This window comes from Phyllobates terribilis, unplaced genomic scaffold, assembly GCF_046119375.1.
Source record: "Phyllobates terribilis strain yellow unplaced genomic scaffold, ASM4611937v1 Scaffold_1__5_contigs__length_1240528914, whole genome shotgun sequence".
NCBI classification, from domain to species: domain Eukaryota; kingdom Metazoa; phylum Chordata; class Amphibia; order Anura; family Dendrobatidae; genus Phyllobates; species Phyllobates terribilis.
The window spans coordinates 47,828,442-47,856,338 of NW_027362761.1; the positions used below are offsets into that span (position 1 = coordinate 47,828,442).

Consider the following 27,897-nt stretch of genomic DNA (forward strand, 5'->3'; position numbering starts at 1 on the left):
TCATCCAGACTGGCGATTTTCACATCGGTCTTGATGAGGAGGCAGACCCTCATTAAGAGGTGCCTGACCCTTTATGAATCAGGGGTGTCTAGGAAGTAGTGTGCGCCTCCTTGCAGAGTAAGATTTCTGGAGTAAGGAATGTCACAGCTCATCAGGAATTAGATGTTGTGGTGGTGTGCCCTCACTGTGTCCCCATCCTGCACCAGCTCCACCCATTTTGATGGAGCTGTGCTAAACTGGTATGGAAATGGAAAAAGTCTCAAAATGATTGCGCAAACATTTTGCGACTCTTCAAAGCGTTTTATGCCCGAATTTTGCATAGTTGCCTTGATTAATCGGGGCCTTAGAGAATTGCAGCATTCCTGAGAAATTGCACGACAAATTGTGAGGCCATTTCTCCTATTACCCATTGTGAAAGTGAAAAATTTAGGGCTCAAACAATATTTTAGTGGAATAAACATCATTTTTGGATTTCACTAACAATTGTTGTAAATTTTGTGAAATATCTGTGGGTTCAAAGTGCTCTTCACACTCCTAGATGAATTTCTTGAATGTCATTAATTGTGGGGGGGGTTGGGTTAGCTGATTTGGCAAATACGATATGGCATCTGCAATCTACTCTAGCTATATTTATGTTCCAAAAATCAATTAGTGCTCCCTTCCTTCCAAGCCCTGTCGTGTGTCCAAACATTAGTTTTTGAACATATACTGTATATGGTTTCTTCCCTGCTGATACACACTCCTCAACATTGAACTTGCAACACCAAGAAGAAAAAGTTGTGGAATTATGTCATTCATAAGATGGATAGTCATGGTAATGATACATGCATGCTGAAAGAATGGAAACAAATTTTTCAAAACATCTCAATTTGTGTGGAGTGGCACAAATATATGGTAGCCAGACCCCTCTAGTGTCCTTTTCAGGTACGCTAATAGCTCGGTGTCACATTGATTTGGTGGTGGAACTAGTGGTACGTCCATTTCACCATAGTGTCCTCAGAGAAGTTTTTCAACATGACAATGCCAGGTCACTTGTTGTTCATGATACTATAAGCAGCCTGGATGGCCTAAACGTGCTACCATGGCTTGCAGCTTGTCTCCCATCAAAAACAGAATTCCAGCCATACATAGAGTGCCTATATATCACAATAAATTATAAATCAGTTCATACACATTGCAATGACACTTAGGCTATGTTCACACACGTTGGGTTTTGCAGCGTATTTTGCAGCAGATTTTTATGCAAATTTTCAGCTGCGTTTTGCAGTATCAGCAAAGTCTATGAGAAACCAGAATTCTCTGCTCACACATGTTGCTTTTTTTTTGCTACGTATTTTATGCCTTGGTTGTGTTTTTGGGAAATTGAGCATGTCACTTCTTTCAGTGTTTTTTCACCCATAGGAAGTAACCTGCGTTTTTGACAGAAGGACAGTGAAAAAAACGCTGCAAAAACGCATCAAAAAACGCAGGAAAACCTGCATTTTTGACGCAGCTGTTTTCCTGCCAGAGAAAAGTTGTCAGCAGAGTTAGCTACAGAAAAAAACACATGTGTGAACATAGCCTTATAGTTAGCATTATGTACTCATACCCGGACTATATCCGAAACAATTAGTAAAGCCTATTCACAAAGAGATATAGTCATAGGTAGACAAAATAGTACATAGTGAGTGCACAGAGGAAGGCGATATAACATGGCAGGAGGAGATGAATTACAGTAAATGTAGAAATATACAGTATATTATCCACTTGTTATAAATATGGTACTCAGTATTAATTAAAGGGGTGGTTTGGAGGTCAAGGAAATTTTAGTCTAAATCTAATTTCTAATTAGTTTCTCATTGCATGCTGGCATACTCAAAGGAAGCATCATCAGAGCAGGGGGGAAAGGCTGCTGTCACTGTCACAGCCTCTGCCCTTTCCCTAAAACATAGGGTTATTAGTGATGCTCGTTTCAGGGGCAGGGCTAGTCCCTACACGCTGTCATTGTGCGATGTGCACAATCACAGAGCATGATTGTGCACATTGCACAATGACAGTGCACAGGGACACAGGAGGCACTAGACCAGCCCCTGAAATGAGCGTCACTAGTTTCTCGTGCAAAGAAATGAATAAAAAGGATATAGATTAAGTAAATATTGATGTGGGCCACCGTCCTCACAAGATGATGTAGAATACATAGTTATATTATGGTACCGTCTTAGCCAGAAAAATCGATGTAAATACTTTTATGCCCAAAATAACAAAAGTATTCTCGGAGTGATACCTTTATTGGCTAACCAGAAAAAAATATATATATGCAAGCTTTCAGAGCACAGAGGCTTCTTCATCAGGCAAGATTACAAAAATGTAATATTGCCTGAAGAAGGAGCCTCTGTGCTCTGAAAACTTGCATATATATATTTTTTTTCTGGTTAGCCAATAAAGGTATCACTTCCAGAATACTTGTCATTTTGGGCATAAAAATACTCCTCCTAAGATGTACCCTGTGTAATTTCCAGTCTTGCCTGTAGAGGCTGCTCTGAAGCCTTCCAAATCTGTAGCTGTGGTTTCTGATAAGTTGGGAGAAGTTCTACACAAACACAGGTTGCCATCCAGCCCTCATTGTTACAACACTGGGGAGGGGTCAGCTAAGCTCAGGAGCTGGGAAACTACAGCAAGCAAAGGATATGATCTAATTAAGTACTGAAGAAAACTCTTTAGGGATATATTTCAAGTGTTTTGAATTTTTATTATTTAATATAAACATGCAACACTTCAACATCTGAGAACAAACAGAGAAAAGAGAAAACCGATGAATGAAATATTTAACGTTTAACAGAAATCTCTCACAGAATTGGCAGGATGACAGACATATTACGCTGCCCAAGTTGCAATATGACTTTCAAGTCTTCATTATTACTGCAGAAACATAGAGAAAAATTCTGTATTGGTGGAGACATTGGCAGCGTAAGAGAAACACAGACGCCTCAGGACATGGTAAGTTTTTATCTGGTAGTTTCTTTTATTAGTCTTCCTATTAATATCTTTAGCATACATAGCGTATCCTAAAAATATGTAAAAATATAGTCAGGTATTTTATTTCCCATCCATATATAGCACCATCATATCCCCCAGTGCATAACAGACATTGTCATCACTCACTGTCCCCATTGGGACTCTCAATCTAAATTCGCTATCAGTATTTCTTTTAGAGCCTTGGAGAAAAACAACGTAAATGTTTGCCAAAGGAACCTTATTCTGTTCAGTTGGAATATATTATGAATAAGGAACCATTGTAACTGTCTGGAGTTATAAACATATATATATAATACTATATACATTCTTGTTTTTTATCTGCAGCATTCATCTATAGACACCATATCCACCCTAAAAAAGTCTAAAATATATAGGTCCTTAATCTGGATTCTAGCTGTACATCTTTATTACATCATTATTAAAGATTATATTATATGATCATATTGAAAAATATGCGTGATAAACAGTTGAACATTACAGAACGTAAAACAATTGACATCTATACTGGAGTAAATGCAGACTAAACCATCTGTATTTTGTGGTTATATCTCCATTTATCAATACACACATATAGAGTGTGTACTAAAAAAAATGAGGAGCGCCACATAGGGTAATAAGGTCGTCACAACATTATAGGAATATAGCATAAAGGTTCTTCTCACCTTAAGTTGCTGTGAGTGTCAGAAGAATAAAAACAATAAAAATAGCTGAGTTTATTAATTCAAGGATGAGCAGCGGAGATCAAGGTAAGTACTTGCTAGAAGTAAATCCCTCTGGCGGTGAATCCAGTCAGTGGGCAAAATCAGCCTTCTGTATTCGCGCTTGGGGGTCAATTTGAAATTTATCAAGTCTAAAAAGAAACTTATGTTTTACACTTGATAAATGTTATATTGACCCCAAGTGCGGATACGAAAAGTTGTTTTTAGTTATTTCTATAACCTTTATGGCATACCGATATGACACATATGGTGGCCAAAAATGGAGAAAGTCACGCTTACAAATTGTGGACCTGACTGGCCTCCAGGTACAGCTCTGTGTGCCCAGAAGACAGGTGCAGGAGCTGCCTGCTGTTTTCATGCATTAGTCTGGCCGAGTTAAGTGCATGTTACAATTGTTCTTTGTGTAAAATCACTGATATGCCCTATAATATGGGTTATTATTGGGTCAATGTGCTGTCCATTGTGCGTTTGCAAAGCACACTATTTGAACATACGTCTGTCTATACTCGGCATTAGACTGTGCGCACAAAATGCCTCTGATTTCAACCAATTTCCAAATGCCCAATGCTTTATCAGGAACCTTCCCAATATGTTTTTTTGCCTGAAAAAATAAAGTATTTTTGGTTCCTTAAAAGAGAATTCTCAAGTTGTCTCTCAAGCAGCTCATAGCTCTGCAGTCTCCTTACTTCCTGGTTGCTTGTGGGGTGGGTGCTCCTCCTTGAGTGACTGTTCTGATGAGGAGCTTCATCCTACTACAACACATTAACAGTGTGTGTGTGTTTGTTCTGAGTCTACACTGTTACTACTGTATGCTGGGTGCTGGGGAATTGTGATTAGGAGTGACAAGAGCCCTGACAGGAGCTGTGAGTGAGTGGGAGGGAGGAGAGGAGCTAGTAACTATATGGAAATCAATGGGCTGGAAAGGGCTGCCTGATATGTTAGGAGTTAACTCCTCAGCCTGGAGTAATGAGAATACTTGGCCAGGCTCTGGTGGCTTAGCACCTTGGTAATAAGCTGTGTTCTATGTAACATAAAAGCTCTCACAGCAGAATGAAAGCAGATAGAAAAAAACAGTCAATTGCAATCTTTCTTATTTTCATGCTTTCTAACTAAACCAATTTAATGACATGAGAATACCCCTTAAAGGTTGCTAAGGTTTGTTCTAGTTGCACACAGAATGGTCAGTAATAGATCATTCTATGCGCACAGACTGTCATTTTTCTCTACAGCATACAGTGGGTACGGAAAGTATTCAGACCCCTTTAAATTTTTCACTCTTTGTTTCATTGCAGCCATTTGGTAAATTCTAAAAAGTTCATTTTTTTTCTCATTATAGTACACTCTGCACCCCATCTTGACTGAAAAAAACAGAAATGTAGAAATTTTTGCAAATGTATTAAAAAAGAAAAACTGAAATATCACATGATCATAAGTATTCAGACCCTTTCCTCAGTATTGAGTAGAAGCACACTTTTGAGCTAGTACAGCCATGAGTCTTCTTGGGAATGATGCAACAAGTTTTTCACACCTGGATTTGGGGATCTTCTGCCATTCTTCCTTGCAGATCCTCTCCAGTTCCGTCAGGTTGGATGATGAACTTGGTGGACAGCCATTTTCAGGTCTCTCCAGAGATGCTCAATTGGGTTTAGGTCAGGGCTCTGGCTGAGCCAGTCAAGAATGGTCACAGAGTTGTTCTGAAGCCACTCCTTTGTTATTTTAGCTGTGTGCTTAGGGTCATTGTCTTGTTGGAAGGTGAACCTTCGGCCAAGTCTGAGGTCCAGAGCATTCTGGAAGGGGTTTTCATCCAGGATATCTCTGTACTTGGCCGCATTCATGTTTCCTTGAATTGCAACCAGTCGTCCTGTCCCTGCAGCTAAAAAACACCCCCCATAACATGATGCTGCCACCATCATGTTTCACTGTTGGGATTCTATTGGGCAGGTGATGAGCAGTGCCTGGTTTTCTCTACACATACCGCTTAGAATTATCACCAAAAAGTTCTCTCTTCATCTCATCAGACCAGAGAATCTTATTTCTCACAGTCTGAGAGTCCTTCACGTGTTTTTGAGCAAACTCTATGCGGGCTTTCATATGTCTTGCACTGAGGAGAGGCTTCCGTCGGGCCACTCTGCCGTAAAGGCCCGACTGGTGGAGGGCTGCTGTGGTAGTTGACTAGTTGACTTTCTGGAACTTTCTCCCATCTCCCTACTGCATCTCTGGAGCTCAGCTACAGTGTTCTTGGGGTTCTTCTTTACCTCTCTCACCAAGGGTCTTCTCCCACGATTAATCAGTTTGCCTGGATGGCCTGGTCTAGGAAGATATTTCAGTTTTTCTTTTTTAATAAATTTTTAAAACATTTCTACATTTCTGTTTTTTTTCAGTCAAGATGGGGTGCAGAGTGTACATTAATGAGAAAAAAAATGAACTTTTTAGAATTTACCAAAGGGCTGCAATGAAACAGAGAGTGAAAAATTTAAAGGGGTGTGAATACTTTCCGTACCCACTGGATGTCTTCTTTACACAGGACAATATGCTGCCGAGAACAAAGCAATTATTTAATTTAAAAAAAGCATTCACCCAATCAGTAAATGTTTTACTCTTTCTTCGGGTGAAGAAAGCCCATCAATCGGGTATGCGCATCACTGGGTCACACCCAGCTGCAGCCTGAACTTGAAGTGACATCAGCGGATGTCAGAGCCGGCTGAAGCCGGGTCACGAAATGCCTGGTGAGCAGTCGGTAATAGCGCTGTTCACAGGCAACAATGACCACGGGAGGTATTTACAAAACTTCTTATTTCCACCTTTTAAATCGACGGAGGCATCTGATAAGATATATTAAAAACTTTCTTATCTTTGTTTGTACTATATATTTATGGAAAACATATTTAAAGGGTAATTACTATTTAAAGGGAATCTGTCAGCAGGTTTTGGCTATGTAATCTGAGGACAACATGAAATAGGGGTTAAAACACTGAATTCAGTGGTGTGTCACTTATCAAGCTGTGTGCTGTTGTTTACTTATAATGAAGATTTTAACACAAGGACATTATCATAGCTGTGACTAGCTGGCTCATGAGCTGTTGCCTGACCATGCCCTCTCCTGTGATACATCTAAGAACTCTGATTGTGTCACAACTGCTGCACCCAGCAAACTAAGTGATACATCGTTGGATTCAAGGCCTGTTTTCCTACATGATGCTGCTCTCAGATGAGGTAGGAAAAACCTAGTGACAGATTCCCTTTAAGTTAGAATGGCCCTGTAATGACCTCAGTATAATGAAAGATGTTAGTTACGGTTATGTGATATTTATGGTGATATATGCTACTGATAGGAGCCCTACAAAAAAATCTTATTGTTAAAGGGAACTTAACAGTAGATACAGTGGGTACAGAAAGTATTCAGACCCCTTTAAATTTTTCACTCTCTGTTTCATTGCAGCCATTTGATAAATTCTAAAAAGTTCATTTTTTTCTCATTAAAGGACACTCTGCACCCCATCTTGACTGAAAAAAACAGAAATGTAGAAATGTTTGCAAATTTATTAAAAAAGAAAAACTGAAATATCATATGGTCATAAGTATTCAGACCCTTTGCTCAGACACTCATATTTAAGTCACATGCTGTCCATTTCCTAGTGATTCTCCTTCACTATGTTTTCAACTTTAGATTTTGGAGAACCTGAAGCAGAAGCTGTTGCAAGGTGGTAATTGATTGAAAAAACTGATTATCAACGCGATTATCAATAAATTGCTAATTTTAACCCATTTGGATCCAGCAGAATAACCCCACCTCTTTTTTCAGTCAGACACTGGCTTCATGATTTCAGCCATGTTGGGATGACTCTGAAACTCTGCAATGTTTCAGTGAAAAACATACTTTAAAAGCCACCAGAAACCAAGCCACATGGGTGACTAGTAGAAAAGGCTGGTCCCCGGTGGCCTCTCTCCGCTCGCCAATGACAGACAGGTCTCACCCTATACATGCATGCAGGAAGAGACTTGTTAGTTAAGGGGAGCCGGCTGAGAGAAGCCGCTGGGAATGGGAACCAGCCTTTTCGACTAATCACCAATGTGGCTTTGTCTCTTGGGCAGGCTTTTAAAGTTTTTTTTCCTCTGAAAGGCTGCAATGTTTCAGAGTCAAACTTACCTGGCTGAGATCATACAGCCAATGTCTGATACATGCTGTCAGTGGTTTGGGCAGCATGTATCCACTGTCAGGCTCCCTTTAACTCAGTGTAGATAACCTAACAATTATTAGAAAGCAAATTGTCTCCTTCCTTACACTGTTGATTTTCGAAGGTTGGATCTATCCCCAATTCATATCATATCAAATCACTTGTGGTATGTGTTTGCTATCAAATCAATCCCAGCTGAATGAATGGAAACCATCTTTACTAACAGAAATGCCTCCAACAAATCTGCCACGTGTGAATTCACTCTTATTTTCTGTTGAGTGATAAGTGGAAATGGGATTTATGTACTGTATTCTTTGGGGTTGCTCCAATTATGTGTTTTTACTCCCCTGTAAATAAGGTAAACCGACTCAAAAACTCCAGACGAAAAAAGACTGACCAACTGCAACATCATCATCAAACCAACATGATAAATGACCGTAATCACATGTTGGACTCTAACGAGGAGAAGTCTGATTCACTGAAGGTCAGTACAGTTTAATCATTACCAAATCTAAACCGGATCAATGATCCAAATGGACTCTTCACACCAATTTGTGCTTTCTTGTGCCTTGTATCCAACAGAGTTTGCTAAATCAGATGATGCATATTGTTATGCAGTCTCTGTTTCTTTCATTGTAGAAAAACAGATCACCTCTTGCACTCTACCAGTTCCATTTCACAATATTTGGGAAAGCCAAATCCTCCTACATAATATCTCAAAAATAATAGATTTTTATGAAGAAAAACAAAATGTCTTGGGACCTTCTTAAGCCTCTGTTGTAGATTCCATCATTTTTTTCAATAAAATGATAAACACCATGAGAGAAACCTGACGGATCCCTAGTATAGTTTATTGGGCGCCAATTATGTCTATCATGTGACAGATCTAGCACTATCATCAATTTTATTTTTTTTGCACATGTGATGGGGCAGAGCAATGATATGTGAATATATTGAGGTGACTTTGACATTAATAACTTGTGTTTACACTAAAGAGCTTGAAAGGGTTTCCATAAAGTATTAGGGGACCTCAGATTGTTATACATGACTTTTCTGGGCAACTTGAATACCTGCGATCTGCCAGAAATCTTGGAAAAATTTGCTGAAGCTAATGAACTCAAATTTTGAAAAATGTAATCATTTCTAGTACAAAGAGAAAGTGCATGTTGGCAGATGGTTCACACAAGTGCGATAAGGGACTTCAACCTATCAAAAAACAAAACTGACATCCGTTTTTTGTAAAAAAAAAAAAAAAAAAGATGTCCAATTTGAGGAATTGCATTTTGGTTAAGTATATCAACTTACTAACTAGTAGTGTTTAAATGAAAATGTTCTCATTTTAGATGAATGGAATTGGTAGACCAGAACCCAGGACAACAGTTAACGATACACAGCTACAGTATCTGGCTGAGGCTCACAGCAAGCAAATCAGTGAAATTATGTCTCAGAACAGGCTGTTGGAAAAACAGAGAGATGGTATGTTATGAAGCCTACTAGAAAATTCGATATAGATTTTATTTAAGAAGTTTATTGCATTCTTTATATCTAAGTATTTTAGTACACATTTTTATATAATGTGTAATTTGGAGGGCAAAATACATGTGCTCAGTATACAGTACAGACCAAAAGTTTGGACACACCTTCTCATTTAAAGATTTTTCTGTATTTTCATGACTATGAAAATTGTACATTCACACTGAAGGCATCAAAACTATGAATTAACATATGTGGAATTATATACTTAACAAAAAAGTGTGAAACAACTGAAAATATGTCTTATATTCTAGGTACTTCAAAGTAGCCACCTTTTGCTTTGATGACTGCTTTGCACATTCTTGGCATTCTCTTGACGAGCTTCAAGAGGTAGTCACCAGAAATGGTTTTCACTTCACAGGTGTGCCCTGTCAGGTTTAATAAGTGGGATTTCTTGCCTTATAAATGGGATTGGGACCATCAGTTGTGTTGTGCAGAAGTCAGGTGGATACACAGCTGATAGTCCTACTGAATAGACTGTTAAAATTTGTATTATGGCAAGAAAAAAGCAGCTAAGTAAAGAAAAACGAGTGGCCATCATTACTTTAAGAAAGGAAGGTTAGTCAGTCTGAAAAATTGGGCAAACTTTGAAAGTGTCCCCAAGTGCAGTTGCAAAAACCATCAAGCACTACAAAGAAACTGGCTCACATGAGGACCCCCCCTGGAAAGGAACACCAAGAGTCACCTCTGCTTCTGAGGATAAGTTTATCCGAGTCACCAGCCTCAGAAATCGCTGGTTAACAGCAGCTCAGATTAGAGACCAGGTCAATGCCACACAGAGTTCTAGCAGCAGACACATCTCTACAACAACTGTTAAGAGGAGACTTTGTGCAGCAGGCCTTCATGGTAAAATAGCTGCTAGGAAACCACTGCTAAGGACAGGCAAGAAGCAGAAGAGACTTGTTTGGGCTAAAGAACACAAGGAATGGACATTAGACCAGTGGAAATCTGTGCTTTGGTCTGATGAGTCCAAATTTGAGATCTTTGGTTCCAACCACCGTGTCTTTGTGCGACGCAGAAAAGGTGAACGGATGGACTCTACATGCCTGGTTCCCACCGTGAAGCATGGAGGAGGAGGTGTGATGGTGTGGGGGTGCTTTGCTGGTAACACTGTTGGGGATTTATTCAAAATTGAAGGCATACTGAACCAGCATGGCTACCACAGCATCTTGCAGCAGCATGCTATTCCATCCGGTTTGCGTTTAGTTGGACCATCATTTATTTTTAAACAGGACAATGACCCCAAACACACCTCCAGGCTGTGTAAGGGCTATTTGACCAAGAAGGAGAGTGATGGGGTGCTACGCCAGATGACCTGGCCTCCACAGTCACCAGACCTGAACCCAATCGAGATGGTTTGGGGTGAGCTGGACCGCAGAGTGAAGGCAAAAGGGACAACAAGTGCTAAGCATCTCTGGGAACGCCTTCAAGATTGTTGGAAGACCATTTCCGGTGACTACCTCTTGAAGCTCATCAAGAGAATTCCAAGAGTGTGCAAAGCAGTCATCAAAGCAAAAGGTGGCTACTTTGAAGAACCTAGAATATAAGACATATTTTCAGTTGTTTCACACTTTTTTGTTAAGTATATAATTCCACATTTGTTAATTCATAGTTTTGATGCCTTTAGTGTGAATGTATAATTTTCATAGTCATGAAAATACAGAAAAATCTTTAAATGAGAAGGTATGTCCAAACTTTTGGTCTGTACTGTATATATATATATATATATATATATATATATATATATATATATATATATATATATATACACTGCTCAAAAAAATAAAGGGAACACTTAAACAACACAATGTAACTCCACTTCAATAACACTTCTGTTTTAACTGTCCAGTTATGAAGCAACACTGATTCTGAATCAATTTCTCCTGCTGTTGTGCAAATGGAACAGACAACTGGTAGAAATGATAGGCAATTAGCAAGATACCCCCTATCAAGGAGTGGTTCTGCAGGTGGTGACCACAGACCATTTCTCTGTTCTCATCCTTTTTGGCTGTTGTTCTGGTCACTTTTTCATTTTGCCATTGCTCTCACCCCTAGAGGTACAGTAGCATGAGGCGGTGTCTACAGTACAACCCACAGAAGTTGCTAAGGTAGTGCAGTTCATCCAAGATGGCACATCAGTGCGAGCTGTGGCAAGAACGGTAGCTGTGTCTGTCAGCACAGTGTCCAGAGCATGGACATGTGGAGGGAGCCATAGGAGAGCAACAACCCAGCAGCAGGACCGTTACCTCCTCCTTTGTGCAAGGAGGAACAGGAGGAGCACTGCCAGAGCCCTGCAAAATGATCTCCAGCCGGCCACAAATGTGAATATGTCTGCACAAACGGTTAGAAAGCGACTCCATGAGGGTGGTATGAGGGACCGACGTCCACAGATGGGGGTTGTGCTCACAGCCCAACACCGTGCAGGACGCTTTGCATTTGCCTCAGAACACCAGAATTGCTAAAGTCGCCACTAGCGCCCTGTGCTCTTCACAGATGAAAGCAGGTTCACACTGAGCACATGTGACAGACGTGACAGAGTCTGGAGACGCCGTGGAAAGCAATCTGCTGCCTGCAACATCCTTCAGCATGACCGGTTTTGCACTGGGTCAGTAATGGTGTGGGGTGGCATTTCTTTGGAGGGCCGCATAGCCCTCCATGTGCTCGCCAGATGTAGCCTGACTGCCATTAGGTACCAAGATGAGATCCTCAGACCCCTTGTGAGACCATATGCTGGTGCGGTTGGCCCTGGGTTCCTCCTAATTCAGGACAGTGCCAGAGCTCATGTGGCTGGAGTGTGTCAGCAGTTCCTGCAAGATGAAGACATTGAAGCTATGGACTGGCCCGCCCGTTCCCCAGACCTGAATCCGATTGAGCACATCTGGGACATCATGTCTTGCTCCATCCACCAAGGTCACGTTGCACCACAGCCTGTCCAGGAGTTGGTGGATGCTTTTGTCCAGGTCTGGGAGAAATCCCACAAGAGACCATCCGCAACCTCATCAGGAGCATGGCCAGGCGTTGTAGGGAGATCATTCAGGCACGTGGAGGCCACACACAATACTGAGCCTTATTTTGACTTGTTTTAAGGTCATTACATCAAAGTTGGATCAGCCTGTAGTGTGTTTTTCCACTTTAATTTTGGGGGTAACTCCAAATCCAGGCCTCCATTGGTTAATAAATTTGATTTCCATTGATGATTGTTGTGTGATTTTGTTGTCAGCACATTCAACTTTGTACAGAACAAAGTATTCAATGAGAATATTTCATTCATTCAGATCTAGGATGTGTTATTTGAGTGTTCCCTTTATTTTTTGAGCAGTGTATATACAGTGCCTACAAGTAGTATTCAACCCCCTGCAGATTTAGCTCTAATAAGTTAGAGCCTTCAAACTGCAAACGAGAGTAGGTTTTATGAACAGAAGCATAAATCTTACAAACCAAAAAGTTATGTTGCTCAGTTGAATTTTATTAAATTTTAAACATAAAAGTGTGGGTCAATTATTATACAACCCCTATGTTTAATATTTTGTAGAATAACCCTTGTTTGCAATTACAGCTAATAATCGTCTTTTATAAGACCTGATCAGGCCGGCACAGGTCTGTGGAGTTATCTTGGCCCACTCCTCCATGCAGATCTTCTCCAAGTTATCTAGGTTCTTTGGGTGTCTCATGTGGACTTTATTCTTGAGCTCCTTCCACAAGTTTTCAATTGGGTTAAGGTCAGGAGACTGACTAGGCCACTCCAACACCTTGACTTTTTCCCTCTTGAACCAGGCCTTGGTTTTCTTGGCTGTGTGCTTTGGGTCGTTGTCTTGTTGGAAGATGAAATTACGACCCATCTTAAGATCCTTGATGGAGGAGCGGAGGTTCTTGGCCAAAATCTCCAGGTAGGCCGTGCTATCCATCTTCCCATGGATGCGGACCAGATGGCCAGGCCCCTTGGCTGAGAAACAGCCCCACAGCATGATGCTGCCACCACCATGCTTGACTGTAGGGATGGTATTCTTGGGGTCGTATGCAGTGCCATCCAGTCTCCAAACGTCACGTGTGTGGTTGGCACCAAAGATCTCGATCTTGGTCTCATCAGACCATAGAACCTTGAACCAGTCTGTCTCAGAGTCCTCCAAGTGATCATGAGCAAACTGTAGACGAGCCTTGACATGACGCTTTGAAAGTAAAGGTACCATACAGGCTCGTCTGGAACGGAGACCATTGCGGTGGAGTACGTTACTTATGGTATTGACTGAAACCAATGTCCCCACTGCCATGAGATCTTCCCGGAGCTCCTTCCTTGTTGTCCTTGGGCTAGCCTTGACTCTTCGGACAAGCCTGGCCTCGGCACGGGAGGACACTTTCAAAGGCTGTCCAGGCCGTGGAAGGCTAACAGTAGTTCCATAAGCCTTCCACTTACGGATGATGCTCCCAACAGTGGAGACAGGTAGGCCCAACTCCTTGGAAAGGGTTTTGTACCCCTTGCCAGCCTTGTGACCCTCCACGATCTTGTCTCTGATGGCCTTGGAATGCTCCTTTGTCCTTCCCATGTTGACCATGTCTGAGTGCTGTTCACATGTTTGGGGAGGGTCTTAAATTGTCAGAAAAGGCTGGCAAAAGATATCTTTAATCCACACATGTGAAGCTCATTATTCTTGGTGCCTGAACTACTTCTTAATACTTTAGGGGGACCAAACAGAATTCTTGTGGTTTGAGGGATTGAATAATAAATGACACTCTGAATTAACTTTTAACGTTTTAAAAAAACAACAAAAAAAAAAACAAAACCAAAATTTGCTGCAGTGCATTTCCCACTTCCAGGCTGATCTACAGTACAAATGTCACAATGCCAAGTTAATTCCGCATGTGTCAACCAGCTAAATCTGCAGGGGGTTGAATACTACTTGTAGGCACTGTATATATACAGCTCTGGCAGAGATTAAGAGACCCCTGCAAAATTTTCAGTTTCTCTGATTTTTCTCTTTATAGGTATATTTTTGAGTAAAATGTACATTGTTGTTTTAGTCTATAAACTACTGACAACATGTATCCGAAATTCAAAGCTAAAAATGTTGTATTTATTTGCAGCAAATGTTAAAGCGTCAAAATACTAAAAAAGAAACTGTGCTTTCAGACCTCAAATTATTCATGTTTTAACTCAGGAACAGTTCAGAAATCAATATTTGGTGGACTAACCATGATTTTTAATCACAGCTTTCATGAGTCTTTGCATGCTTTCCACCAATCTTTCCATGCTTTCCAATAGAAAACTGGTATATATGTATTGTGCATATAAAAAGTCTACACACCCTTATTCAAATACCAGGTTTTTGTCATGCAAACAAAAACATACCAAGAAGAATCAATTCACAATTGTTTCTGCCTTTGATGTCATCCATAATCTGTACAATTCAAATGCAAAATAAATAAATCTTTTTGGGAAAAATAAATAACTAAACTAATGTTATTGTATAAATATGCACACACTTAAACTAATACTTTGGTGAAGTACCCTTTGAATTTATGACAATATTCAGTCTTTTTGGGTGGGAGTCTTTCAGCATGGCACATCTAGAATTGGGCAATCTTTTCCCACTCTCCCTTGCAATAAAGCTCCAAATCTGTGTACAGCCATCTTCAGGTTAACCCACAGATTTTCAATTGGATTCTGGTCTTGGCTCTGGCTGAGCCATTCCAAAACTGCGATGATCTTCTGGCAAAGCCATTCTTTTGTTGATTTGGGAGTAAGCTTAGGGTTGTTGTCATGCTGAAAGGTGAAATACCTCTTCCTCTTTAGCTGAATGTTTTGTTGCAAAATTGATTGATATTTGGAATTAGTCATATTTCCCTCCATCTTGACAAAAGTCCGAGCTCCAGCTGCCAAAAAACAGCCCCAAAGCATAATGCTGCTTCCACCATACTTTACTGTGGGTATGGTGTTCTGATGATGTGCTGGGGTGGCTTTGTGTGAAACATACCTTCTGGAATTAGGGAAGTTGACTCAATGACTAATGGAAGTCTATGGGGAAAATCTGCACATAAAACTCAGTGTACCACAATAGAAATTGACATGTTGCAGATTTCAAACATGCATCGCAGATCAAAAAAGCACAGTGGGCATTAGATTTCTATCAATCCCATCCACCATCCTGCAACTGTAAGACACTGCATTTTTCTACTCAGCGAAAATACACAGCGTCAAAAACTTTTCATGGGAATTTAACCTAAATATTTGTAAATATATCTATGTGCTCACTTTCACTACTTATTCTCAAATATATCCCAATAAAAAGAAGCTTGCAGGTAACAGTTTCTCTCAAAAACAGTAGTATGTGTTCTCAAATTAAGTTTTTAATTTGTTTTAATATAATAAAAGCAACATTTTTTATATGTTCGTTCTCTAATTTGTGATTGCTAGAATAACTACTGAATAAGTACTGATGAATAGTGTTGAGCCACCCCCGTAGTGTTCGAGTTCGGTTCGGTTCGTCGAACACCCGTGTGTTCGCCGAACTGTTCGTCGAACTGTTCGTCGAACACCTTCGAACACCGTTAAAACCAATGGCAGGCAAACAAAAACACATAGAAACACATAGAAAACACCTTCAAAGGTGTCCAAAAGCTGACAAACTGCTCAGAAGACACAGCTAACACATGGAAAAGTGACAAGTACATATAGTCATGCGAAAAGAAAAGAGGTGGAGGAGTAAAAGGAGGGGGAGACACAGATATAGGCATGTCATACCCTTCTAAAATCCAAAAAGTGAGAAGCCGACACGTTCAGTCCGCTCCTGCCCGTGCCACCTCCGCGTCGCCGGGTTTGTGCCAGAGCCGCGGTGAACCCTGACGGCCAGCCCCCCTCTCCCAATACTGGTGCCTGTCCGCTGGTGGGTCGAGCGAGCCCCCCTGTGGTGGAGGCAGCTCTAAGCTTTTTAATTTAAATTGTCTCTCTAATTTGAATGAATACACTTTAAATCCATTTACAAGGATCTATTGGAGGGCAAGTCTCATGCCAGCAGCCGCGTAATTCCAGCTCCAGTAGCGTCCACTAAAGCTGCTGCAGTTAAAAAGCTTTTATAAGGATCGAGCTCGGCTGTCCACCGCAAGGCATCCTATTGCCAGTCCCAGCCCCTATGCCTTGGGGTGCCTCCTGATGCTCTTCACTGAGTATCCCGTGGTCCCGAAGCATTTCCTTTGAAAAAATTAAGTTTCCAAACTACAGGTGGTGTAGCTTGCTTAACAGCCGGGATAATCCACTGACTAGCAGACACTGCTACTAGGCACAAAGTATTTCCTGGGCTAGATGCAGTTAAAAATTTGTAATTAGATACTCTCGTTGGATGCTGAGAAAGCATTCCATAGAGTCTCCTGGCACGCCATATATGATTCTCTTAAAAAGCTTGGGGTAGGGGTCTAGGGGACCCTTTTATAGCCAAAATCACGGCCCTGTATCGCAATACGTCACCTAGGCTGAAGATAAATGGAACTGTAGCACCCTGAGGCTCGGTTGCTACAGAGGTATTGCACCTCACACAGAGGTGTGATATCTCACTCTCAGGTAAGGATGTAGTGTGGATCAGGACCCGACACCTGCATGCATTACACCACATTGCCATGGGGCAGGGCGACCAATATGCCCCTGAGATGGGCACGACAGTCCCTGTCCCTGGCTGGAGTGGGAGGAGGGAACACTGAGGAAGGGGAACCCTGTAGTGCAGTAGCAGGGAGGAAGCAGTTCCTGGGTGCATTGAGAAGGGAGTATAAAAGGTGGGCACCATCTTAGTTCAGTGCAGAGAAGTCTGAGCAGAAGTGGCAGTGAGCAGGGTCTCTGCATGAGCTCTGCTCCGGAGGCGGGCCTAGTAACAGAGGCCCAGGCCTGGAAGAGCGAGAAGGAAGGAAGAGGAGCGGAGAAGGCTCCAGGAATGAGGAACGAAGGGATCCCAGGGGTGCGGACGGGCGAGTCGCCACCGCACGCCCGAATCCACCTGCGTGGAGGGGTCAGGCCAAAGGGGGAGACCGGTCCCCCAAACTAGTGGAGGCAGGAAACGACCCTCAGCTAGAAACAGGAGGCTGTGACATTTTATGTGGCGCAGCCCCTCGCTACACCCGCTAGGAAGGCACCACATAGGGTCAGGGAAACTGGCGCCAAGTTTACCAAGAGGAGGCCCGAGGCAGCCGGACAGAAGGGTTGGTAAGAAAGGCCAGACAAAGGACACACAAAGGGGGTCCTGTGAAGCGCTCCAAAGTTATCTGGGAGTTGTCTGAGCCCCTCACCTGGTGAGCACAGTACGACGTGGGCAGCCGTTACCTGCAGACGTGGTCTGGATAATAAGAACTGTGAGTAAAGGCCCTGGACTGCATCACTGACTCCGTGTCGTTACTGCTGCTGCCCTGCACCATCACCCCCATCCTCCGCATACACTGCCCTGAGGCTATACTCCTCCCGTGGGGAGTTATGCTACGCTCTGCTGCACCCACAACACCAGCCTCAGCGGTCTGCCCTGGAGCGGCGGTTCACTCTGACCACAATCCACGGGTGGCGTAGTCGGACATTTAAACATCAAAACCACATAAATAGTTCCGCCACTGGTTTGACCGCCCTGAGCCACGGAACCGGGTCGCCGCCACGGAGACTACAACCACCAGCATCCACCAAAAAGGGTCCGGCTCCGGGTGTCCCAAGGCCCAGGGGGCGCGTCAGAACATTTTCATCACCTTTCACAATCACCAATGGGACAAGGCAGGGATGTACTCTGTCACCTCTCTTATACATCCTAGTGACGCAGCACCTGCTCTCATCAATTCGCCATAACCCCAATATTAGGTGGATTGAGGTGGGAGGCACCGAGTACAAGTGCTCTCTATTTGCTGATGATGTCCTAGTATATATCACTCAATCACATATATCCATCCATGCTGTTATAGCTGAAGTAGATCACTTTGTTACATGGTCAAATTTTAAAATCAATGCAGCGAAGTCTGAGGCCCTCGATGTCTCCCTCCCCAAATCCATATAGGATTCCATCCAGTCCAACTTTCCCTTTGCCTGGCCCTCACAGGGTATCAAATACTTAGGAATTCCTATTCATAGAGACCTCTCCCATCTATGTTATCTTAATTTTGGGCCCTTTATTGAACAATTCCATACAGACCACGGTTGGCAAGTTAGAACTGTAAGATTCACTACGTGAACCACTGGTGTTTTGTGGAAAAGCACATGTACACTGTGTTCCAAATTATTATGCAAAAAGTGTTTAGGAGTGATAAGGGAAGAATTTGTTTGTTTGTCAGTTAAACTCATTGATGGTGATGTGTGTCAGGGCTCTTTATATCACTGTAAGCAATTGCAGACACCTGTGCTAATTAGTTTGGCAGGTGTGTCCAATGAAAGGCAAGACTACTTAAGAAGGCTGTCTCACATTATTAAGCAGCCTACATTTTCTGCCAAAATGGGAAAGAAAAAGGATGTGTCGGCTGCTGAGAAGCAACAAATTGTGGAGTGTTTAGGTCAAGGCATGACTACAATCAACATTGTGCGATGATCAGGATGAAGTGTCTTGGCAATCAAGAAGTATGTAGCTGATTCACAGTACACACGTGTGCGTGCTGATAAGGGCAAATTGAGGACTCTTTCCTACAGGCAATTACGTCAGGTTGAAAGAGCAGCGGCAAAAAAGCCTTGTCATAGCAGCAGACAAGTTTTTGAAGCTGCTGGTGCCTCCAACGTCCCCCGAACAACAAGATGCAGGGTCCTTCAGAGGTTTTCAGCTGTGCATACGCCATCCTGTCGACCTCCTCTATCCACTTCACACAAGCAGAAACGGCTCCAGTGGGTCAAACATTACATGAAGACTGATTTCAAAACTGTTTTGTTCACGGATGAGTGCCGTGCAGCGCTCGATGGTCCAGATGGATGGAGTGGAGGATGGCTGGTTGATGGACACCACACGCAAACACGGCTACAGCGCCAACAAGGAGGAGGTGGAGTAATGTTTTGGGCTGGAATCATGGGGAGAGAGATTGTTGGCCCCTTTAGGATCCCTGAAGGCGCTAAAGATGAACTCCATAATGTATGTGGATTTTCTCAAACAGCACTTCCTGCCATGGTTCAAGAAGAAGAACCGTGTATTTCACAGCAAGATCATTTTTTTGCTTAATAATGCACCATCTCATGCTGCACATAAAACATCTGCATCTCTGGTTGATATGGGCATAAAAGGGGACAAACTTATGGTGTGACCCCCATGCTCCCCTGACCTCTACCCCATTCAGAACCTTTGGAGCATCATTAAAAGGAGTGTCTATGATGGCGGGAGGCAGTTCACATCTAAGCAACAGCTCTGGGAGGGTATTCTGTCCTCATGCAAAACAATTGAAGCAGAAACCATCCAAAGCCTGACAAATTCAATGGACGAGAGAGTTCAGAAGCTCCTTTCGAACAAGGGGTCCTATGTGAAAATGTAACATCACCTAGAATAAAGTTTTGAGTTGAAAACTGTTTGATTTCAGTTTCTAACAACCTGCTAATGCTTATAATTTCAAAAATGACCATTTTTTTGGTCTTTATTAAAATGAAAAGGTTGATCGAAAAGTTTGGGGGATCTAAGAGTGTGGCAACCCAGTAGTCATGATTACTTCGAATTCTGACAATATGAGGGTCATGCTGCAGGTAGTGCAGCAAGAAGGCACTTATGTGTCTTGCGCATCTCGGAGCCCCAAAATTATTTTCCGGGCTAGATGCAGCTAAAAATTATTGTTAATTTTAAATCTGGTGAAGCTTTAGTATAGATGGCCTAATAGGATCAGTGCTGCACACTGCTACAAAGCCCAAATTATTTTCCAGTCAAGATACAGATAAACATGATTAGTAATTTTAAATCTGGTGGAGCTTATTATAGATGGCCTAATAGAATCAGTGCTGCACACTGCTACAAAGCCCAAATTATTTTCCAGCCAAGATACAGATAAACATGATTAGTAATTTGAAAGCTTAAAACGGTTGGTAGGGTGATTTTAACCAATCATCAAGCTTTTACTCTCCCCAGGATGACACAGGGGTAGAAAAGTCGTTTCGGATCCATGATTTGTTCATCTTCATGAACGTGAGTCTGTCTACATTATCAGTGGAGAGTCGCGTGCGCTTATCTGTCAGCACACCACCAGCAGCGCTGAACACACGTTCAGACAGAACGCTGACTGCGGGGCATGACAAGATCTCCAAGGCGTAAGTGGCTAGCTCCGGCCATTTATCCAGATTGGAAGCCCAAAAAGAGCAAGGGTCCAGTGACACAGTCATGGCTTCAATGTTTACTTGGAGATACTCCTGTACCATCGTCTCTAGGCGTTGACTATGTGTCAGACTTCTTGTCTCCTGTGGCCTTGCAAAGGATGGGCTAAAAAAGTGGTGAAATGATTCCGCAAAATTGATGTTACCAGCAGATACTGTGGTTCTGTTACAGTTTGAGTGCTGAACACTTGACGGTCCCACGGTTGGCAAGTTGGAACTGTGAGATTCACTACGTGCACCACTGGTATTTTGTGGAAAAGCACATGTAAGATTCTGCAACAGTCTCTGCTGATACTCCTGCATGCGTGCATCCCTTTCTATGGCAGGAATAATTTCTGCAAATTTACTTTTGTACCGGGGATCTAACAGTGTGGCAACCCAGTAGTCAGGATTATTTCTAATTCTCACAATTCGAGGGTCATGTTGCAGGTAGTGCAGCAAGAAGGCACTCATGTGTGTTGCGCATCCAGGAGCACCAAGTCCCTGTTGTGTTGGTGGCGAGGTAACAATCATGCTTCCTTCCTCTGTCCTCTCCCCCCAACCTCGCACAACAGAAATGTGATCAAGGTCTCCCTCATCTGATGAGTCTTCCATCAGTTCGTCCTCCACTTCTTCCTGGGCTCCTGAACCTTCCTCACTAGTTTGGCTGCTACCATGCGCCCTGGTAAAACCATCTCCCCCACCCTCACATGCCTGCCGCCTTGGTGCTGCCGACCGTCTGGACCTTGCAGATGTTAGCCCTTCCGCATACAACTCCTCCTCCTCTACTTCCTCCACCTTCTCTTGTGCCACCACCTGACTCCGAATTCTGTTTAACATGTGCTCCAGCATGTAAATCACCGGAATAGTCATGCTGATAATGGCATCGTCAGCACTAAACATCTTCGTCGCCATTTCAAAACTGTGAAACTGAGACCACTCCTCCAGCGTGATTTGCCCCACCTCTGGATCTCGTTGGCCCAGGCTATACGTCAGAACGTATTGCACCAGGGCTTGTCGGTGCTGCCACAGTTGCTGCAACATGTGCAGAGTTGAATTCCACCGGGTAGGCACATCGCATTTTAGCCGGTGAAGTGGCAGGCCCAACGACTTCTGTAGAGATGTAAGTCGCTGAGCTGCGGGATGCGAACGGCGGAAGTGAGCACACAGCGACCGTGCCCTCTGCAGAAGGCCATCTAGTCTGGGATAGTGGGCTAAAAATTGCTGGACAACCAGGTTCAACACGTGAGCCATACAAGGCACGTGTGTGACATTGCCACGGCGAAGGGCCGCACCCAGGTTTGCAGCATTGTCGCACACGGCCTTCCCTGGTTTCAGGTCCAGTGGAGACAACCATTCATGAAATTGGTTCTCCAGAGCTGACCACAACTCCTCAGCTGTGTGACTCACATTTCCCAGACATTTCAATGTAAAAACCGCCTGATGACGTTGAGCCCTACTGCCAGCATAGTAAGGAGGTGTGCAGGATCCCTTCTGCGCAGTTAGAAAGCTTGTGGCATGACCAGACAGGCTTCGGGTGCAGGTGGAAGACCGAGAGGAGGTTGAGGAGGCAGAAGCAGTGGAGGAACTTTGACATAAAGAGGATTGACGCACAACTCGTGGGGACGGCAAGACTTGGACAGCAGCCCCTTGTCCTGCTGTCACCATAGTTACCCAGTGCCCAGTCAGCGACATGTAATGCCCCTGTCCATGCCTACTCGTCCAAGTGTCTGTGGTGAAATGCACCCTGTCACACACAGAGTTTCTCAAAGAAGCGGTGATGTTGTGTGCGACATGCTGGTGGAGCGCAGGCACACCTTTCTTTGAGAAGTAGTGCCGACTGGGCATCTGGTACTGGGGCACTGCGACGGACATAAGGTCTCGAAAATCCTCTGTGTCCACCAGGCGGAAAGGCAGCATTTCTGTAGCCAAGAGCTTGCAGATGGTGAAATTCAACCTCTTAGCTTTCTCATGGCTAGGAGGAAATGGTCTTTTACTTGTCCACATCTGAGGGACCGAGGGCTGGCTATTGTGCTTAGACGGGGTTGATAAGGGTTTCCCCGGCAAACTGCCGGTCTGTGAGGAAGATGCAGGCGGACATGTTAGGTTGCCTTGATCCAAAGGTGGTGCTATCGATGTCGGACAGCGCTCAACACCAGCTGGTGTTACCACCTCCAAAGAAAATGATGACCTGCCAATCACGCTGGCTGTTGCGGGTAAAGAGGTGGCAGGTCTGCGCCCCAAAACAGGTGTGACTGCTGTCCCCCCAGTCACAGAGGATGAAGAGGCCGCGGATGCACAAGATATGGCAGACGGTGGTTGGCCCGGCCGGCTAGGCCGCATTATAGCACACTGAGCTTCCCACTGCAACTTATGCTTCATGTCCATGTGCTGGTTCATGCATGAAGTACTCAAACTATGTATTTTTTGGCCTCTACTTAGCTTTTGCTGACAAATGTTACAGATAACACGAGTTGGGTCATCTTTATCGATCTGAAAAAATGCCCAGGCTATGCAAGGCTTAGCACCCATGCGACCTGAAGAGCCACCACGACTTGTGGTGAGAGGCAGAGTTGTGTTTGAGGATGCAGTTGTTGACGTGCTTCCAGTACTACGTCTCTGTCCAGGAAGGCGCAACCTGACCTCGTCGTCACTAGCATCTTCCTCCACCTCCTCTGCTGACCTCATCTCTTGGCTGACTGTGGGTTGACAGTAAGTGGGATCTCCAACCTCATCATCATCACCCTGTGCGTTATCACACCCGTCGTCCTCAGAGCCAACCTGTTCCTGCCCTGACAAAAAACTAAAGTTGTCGCTCCAATCTGGTATTTGAGTCTTATCATCGTTTTCCTCATTGTCTCCACCAACAGGAGTTACAGTTTGGGAATGAGGGTCTACATTATGGTCAGAACCTTCTGCGTCTGGTCCTGGATCCGACTCATAAAGATTCTGGGCATCAGTGCAGATCATTTCCTCGTCTGGATTCACAGAAGCGCTGGAGTCGACCTCTGATTCCCAGGCTATAGTATGAGTAAACAGCTCTGCAGACTCAACCATCTGTTCTACCTCATACTCAGACGGGCAGCTGGAGATTTGGGAGCTGTGAGGAAGCAAGTGTGATTGGGGTGACACCTTTGAGGACTGGAGTATTTGTGATGTTGAAGTTGATGTGGAGGAGAGCCCACTTAAAGGAGCACTTGATTTCCGTTGAAGCACCTGCTGTTTTTGTGCCTCATCTGGAATTTGTAGCGATTGGCGTGGCCGTAAGAAAGGGATCTTATCACATTGTCCGCTAAAAGAAGTAGACATTTTAGTTTGGCTGGAAGATGGTCTTTCTTCTGCAGATGTTACTGTTGCTTTAACACCTACCCCACGGACACAACCTTTTTTCCCCTTCCCAACACGCCTATTCCCCTTTCCACCAGCAGCAGGCCTTTTTCCACTCATTTTGGTGGTTAACTAATTCACAACTCTGGAGTTGTTTGCACAAAAAAACAATGGATGGGAACCGAGCAGAGCTGAGTGGCCAAACTGTGGTATTAGGCCAAAACTATTGGCTGGGTTAGATGCAGAAAAAAATTATATTCAATTTGCAACCTGATGGAGGTCAGTATAGATGGACTAATAGAACAAGTCCCACACACAGCTAGAAGCCCAAATATTTTTTCAGAGGTAGATGCAGAAAATTTTTTTATTCAGTTTGCAACCTGATGGAGGTCTGTATAGATGGATTAATAGAACAAGTCCCACACACAGCTACAAGCCCAATATTTTTTCAGAGGTAGATGCAGAAAAAAAATATATTCAGTTTGCAACCTGATGGAGGTCAGTATAGATGGGCTAATAGAGAAAGTCCCACACACTGCTAGAAGGCCAAATATTTTTTCAGAGCTAGATGCAGACAAAAAATTATTTTGAATTTGCAACCTGATGGAGGTCAGTATAGGTGGACTAATAGAACAAGTCCCACACACTGCTAGAAGGCCAAATATTTTTTCAGAGCTAGATGCAGAAAAAAATGATATTCAGTTTGCAACCTGATGGAGGTCTGTATAGATGGATTAATAGAACAAGTCCCACACACAGCTAGAAGCCCAAATATTTTTTCAGAGGTAGATGCAGATAAAAATTATTTTTAATTTGCAACCTGATGGAGGTCAGTATAGATGGACTAATAGAGAAAGTCCCACACACTGCTAGAAGGCCAAATATTTTTTCAGAGCTAGATGCAGATAAAAAATATTTTTAATTTGCAACCTGATGGAGGTCAGTATATATGGACTAATAGAGAAAGTCCCACACACTGCTAGAAGGCCAAATATTTTTTCAGAGCTAGATGCAGATAAAAATTATATTCAATTTGCAACCTGATGGAGGTCAGTATAGATGGACTAATAGAACAAGTCCCACACACAGCTAGAAGCCCAAATATTTTTTCAGAGGTACTGTAGATGCAGATAAAAATTATTTTTAATTTGCAACCTGATGGAGGTCAGTATAGATGGACTAATACAACAAGTCCCACACACAGCTAGAAGCCCAATATTTTTTCAGAGGTAGATGCAGAAAAAAATATATTCAGTTTGCAACCTGATGGAGGTCAGTATAGATGGAGTAATAGAACAAGTCCCACACACAGCTAGAAGCCCAAATATTTTTTCAGAGGTAGATGCAGATAAAAATTATTTTTAATTTGCAACCTGATGGAGGTCAGTATAGATGGACTAATAGAGAAAGTCCCACACACTGCTGGAAGGCCAAATATTTTTTCAGGGCTAGATGCAGATAAAAATTATATTCAATTTGCAACCTGATGGAGGTCAGTATAGATGGACTAATAGAGAAAGTCCCACACACTGCTAGAAGGCCAAATATTTTTTCAGAGCTAGATGCAGATAAAAATTATATTCAATTTGCAACCTGATGGAGGTCAGTATAGATGGACTAATATAACAAGTCCCACACACAGCTAGAAGCCCAAATATTTTTTCAGAGGTACTGTAGATGCAGATAAAAATTATTTTTAATTTGCAACCTGATGGAGGTCAGTATAGATGGACTAATAGAGAAAGTCCCACACACTGCTAGAAGGCCAAATATTTTTTCAGAGCTAGATGCAGAAAAAAATTATATTCAGTTTGCAATCTGATGGAGGTCAGTATAGATGGACTAATAGAGAAAGTCCCACACACTGCTAGAAGGCCACATATTTTTTCAGAGGTAGATGCAGAAAAAAATATATTCAGTTTGCAACCTGATGGAGGTCTGTATAGATGGATTAATAGAACAAGTCCCACACACAGCTAGAAGCCCAATATTTTTTCAGAGGTAGATGCAGAAAAAAATATATTCAGTTTGCAACCTGATGGAGGTCAGTATAGATGGACTAATACAACAAGTCCCACACACAGCTAGAAGCCCCATATTTTTTCAGAGGTAGATGCAGAAAAAAATATATTCAGTTTGCAACCTGATGGAGGTCTGTATAGATGGATTAATAGAACAAGTCCCACACACAGCTAGAAGCCCAATATTTTTTCAGAGGTAGATGCAGAAAAAAATATATTCAGTTTGCAACCTGATGGAGGTCTGTATAGATGGACTAATACAACAAGTCCCACACACTGCTAGAAGCCCAATATTTTTTCAGAGGTAGATGCAGAAAAAAATATATTCAGTTTGCAACCTGATGGAGGTCTGTATAGATGGATTAATAGAACAAGTCCCACACACAGCTAGAAGCCCAATATTTTTTCAGAGGTAGATGCAGAAAAAAATATATTCAGTTTGCAACCTGATGGAGGTCAGTATAGATGGACTAATACAACAAGTCCCACACACAGCTAGAAGCCCAATATTTTTTCAGAGCTAGATGCAGAAAAAAATTATATTCAATTTGCAACCTGATGGAGGTCAGTATAGATGGACTAATAGAATGATGCTATGCCCAAAAGATTTTACTTCACTAGGTGCAGTAAAAAAATTGGTATTCTATACACAGGTGGTATATCTTGCAACACAGATAGGCTACTCCACTGACTAACACACTCTGCAATAGGCCAAAAAGGATTAGCTTTGCTAGATTCAGCCAAATGCTGTGAAAAAAACTTGCACAGCACTGGCACAGACCTGCCTGGCAAAAACTGATAGGAACTCATGTAACCTAGTCCTGAAAAGGACTCCAATTACAATTAGTCTTTACTCCCACAATCTATCTATTTAAGAGCACAGACCTGCCTGATAAAAGTCGTAGGAAATGCTGTAACCTAGTCCTTAAAAGGACTGCAATCACAACTATTCCCTACTCCCAAGCTATCTGTAGATTTGTGCGAAAATTGGCTTGAAATTAACAAGGTATAGCGCACACAGCAACAGCGGTGCCGTCTAACACGCAGCTGCAGCAGTGAGAAAATGGTGGCGACGGGGAAAATGGCTTGGTCTTATAGGGCAAGGACATGTGACATACACTGCCAATGACACATGCCCTTGCTTGTGTGAAAAAAAGCACTTCGCTCCGTGTGTGCGCTGCTGATAGGCTGACAGATTGCACCTCCCCACTGTAAATGCGGGAAAGAGAAAAAAAAATGGAGATCTTCATTGTTCCTGCAGAGATCCATCCCCTGCCCCTCCTCCCGCCCCGCTGTACACTCAAACTGCGTATTAACATTAATTTTCATCATTACTGAGAAAAAATCCAGTTATGATTTTGGTGCACGAACAGTTATCGAACATAACCTCGAACAGCCGAATTTTTCTCAAATCGTTCGTGTTCGCCGAACGGCTCGAACACCGCCCAAAACAGCTCGAATTTGAGATTGGCGAACAGTTCGAGTCGAACAACGCTCATCTCTACTGCTGAATAATGCATGTAATCTCATCTAACACAAATACAGATATCGTGCAAAGGCTGAATGAAATAGCGGCTCGAAGCAGAAATACAGATTACTTAGAAAGGATGATCAGGCATTTGAATGCTCAAGAGCAAAAGAATGAACAACTATTAACTACTATGAAGCAACAGATTGACCTGCTGCAGAGTGAAGCCATGTAAGAATAATACCTTTTTAATATTACTTACGTTTTATATTAATTGTATTTTGCAAAATTAATTCAAGCTAAAACAGAAGACTATATTATTTCTTTATTAGCTCATTATTGCTTTACTGGTGAAAACCTTTAATAGTGCTATTAAACATTT

General features: G+C 42.7%; 1 protein-coding gene across 2 annotated transcripts in view; it reads left to right on the forward strand.

Annotated features, from left to right (window-relative positions):
* Positions 1 to 2,568: 2,568 nt before the first annotated feature.
* LOC141165822 (coiled-coil domain-containing protein 17-like) overlaps positions 2,569 to 27,897 on the forward strand; it is a 124,273-nt gene continuing 98,944 nt past the window's right edge. The window contains exons 1-4 of one of the 2 annotated variants that reach the window (XM_073651782.1): positions 2,569 to 2,976; positions 8,268 to 8,393; positions 9,253 to 9,385; positions 27,593 to 27,746. In XM_073651782.1, the coding sequence (XP_073507883.1) occupies positions 2,842 to 2,976; positions 8,268 to 8,393; positions 9,253 to 9,385; positions 27,593 to 27,746 (548 nt within the window). In that variant the 5' untranslated portion in view covers positions 2,569 to 2,841. The remainder of the gene's footprint in view (positions 2,977 to 8,267; positions 8,394 to 9,252; positions 9,386 to 27,592; positions 27,747 to 27,897) is intronic. The other variant, XM_073651773.1, reaches the window with a different exon arrangement.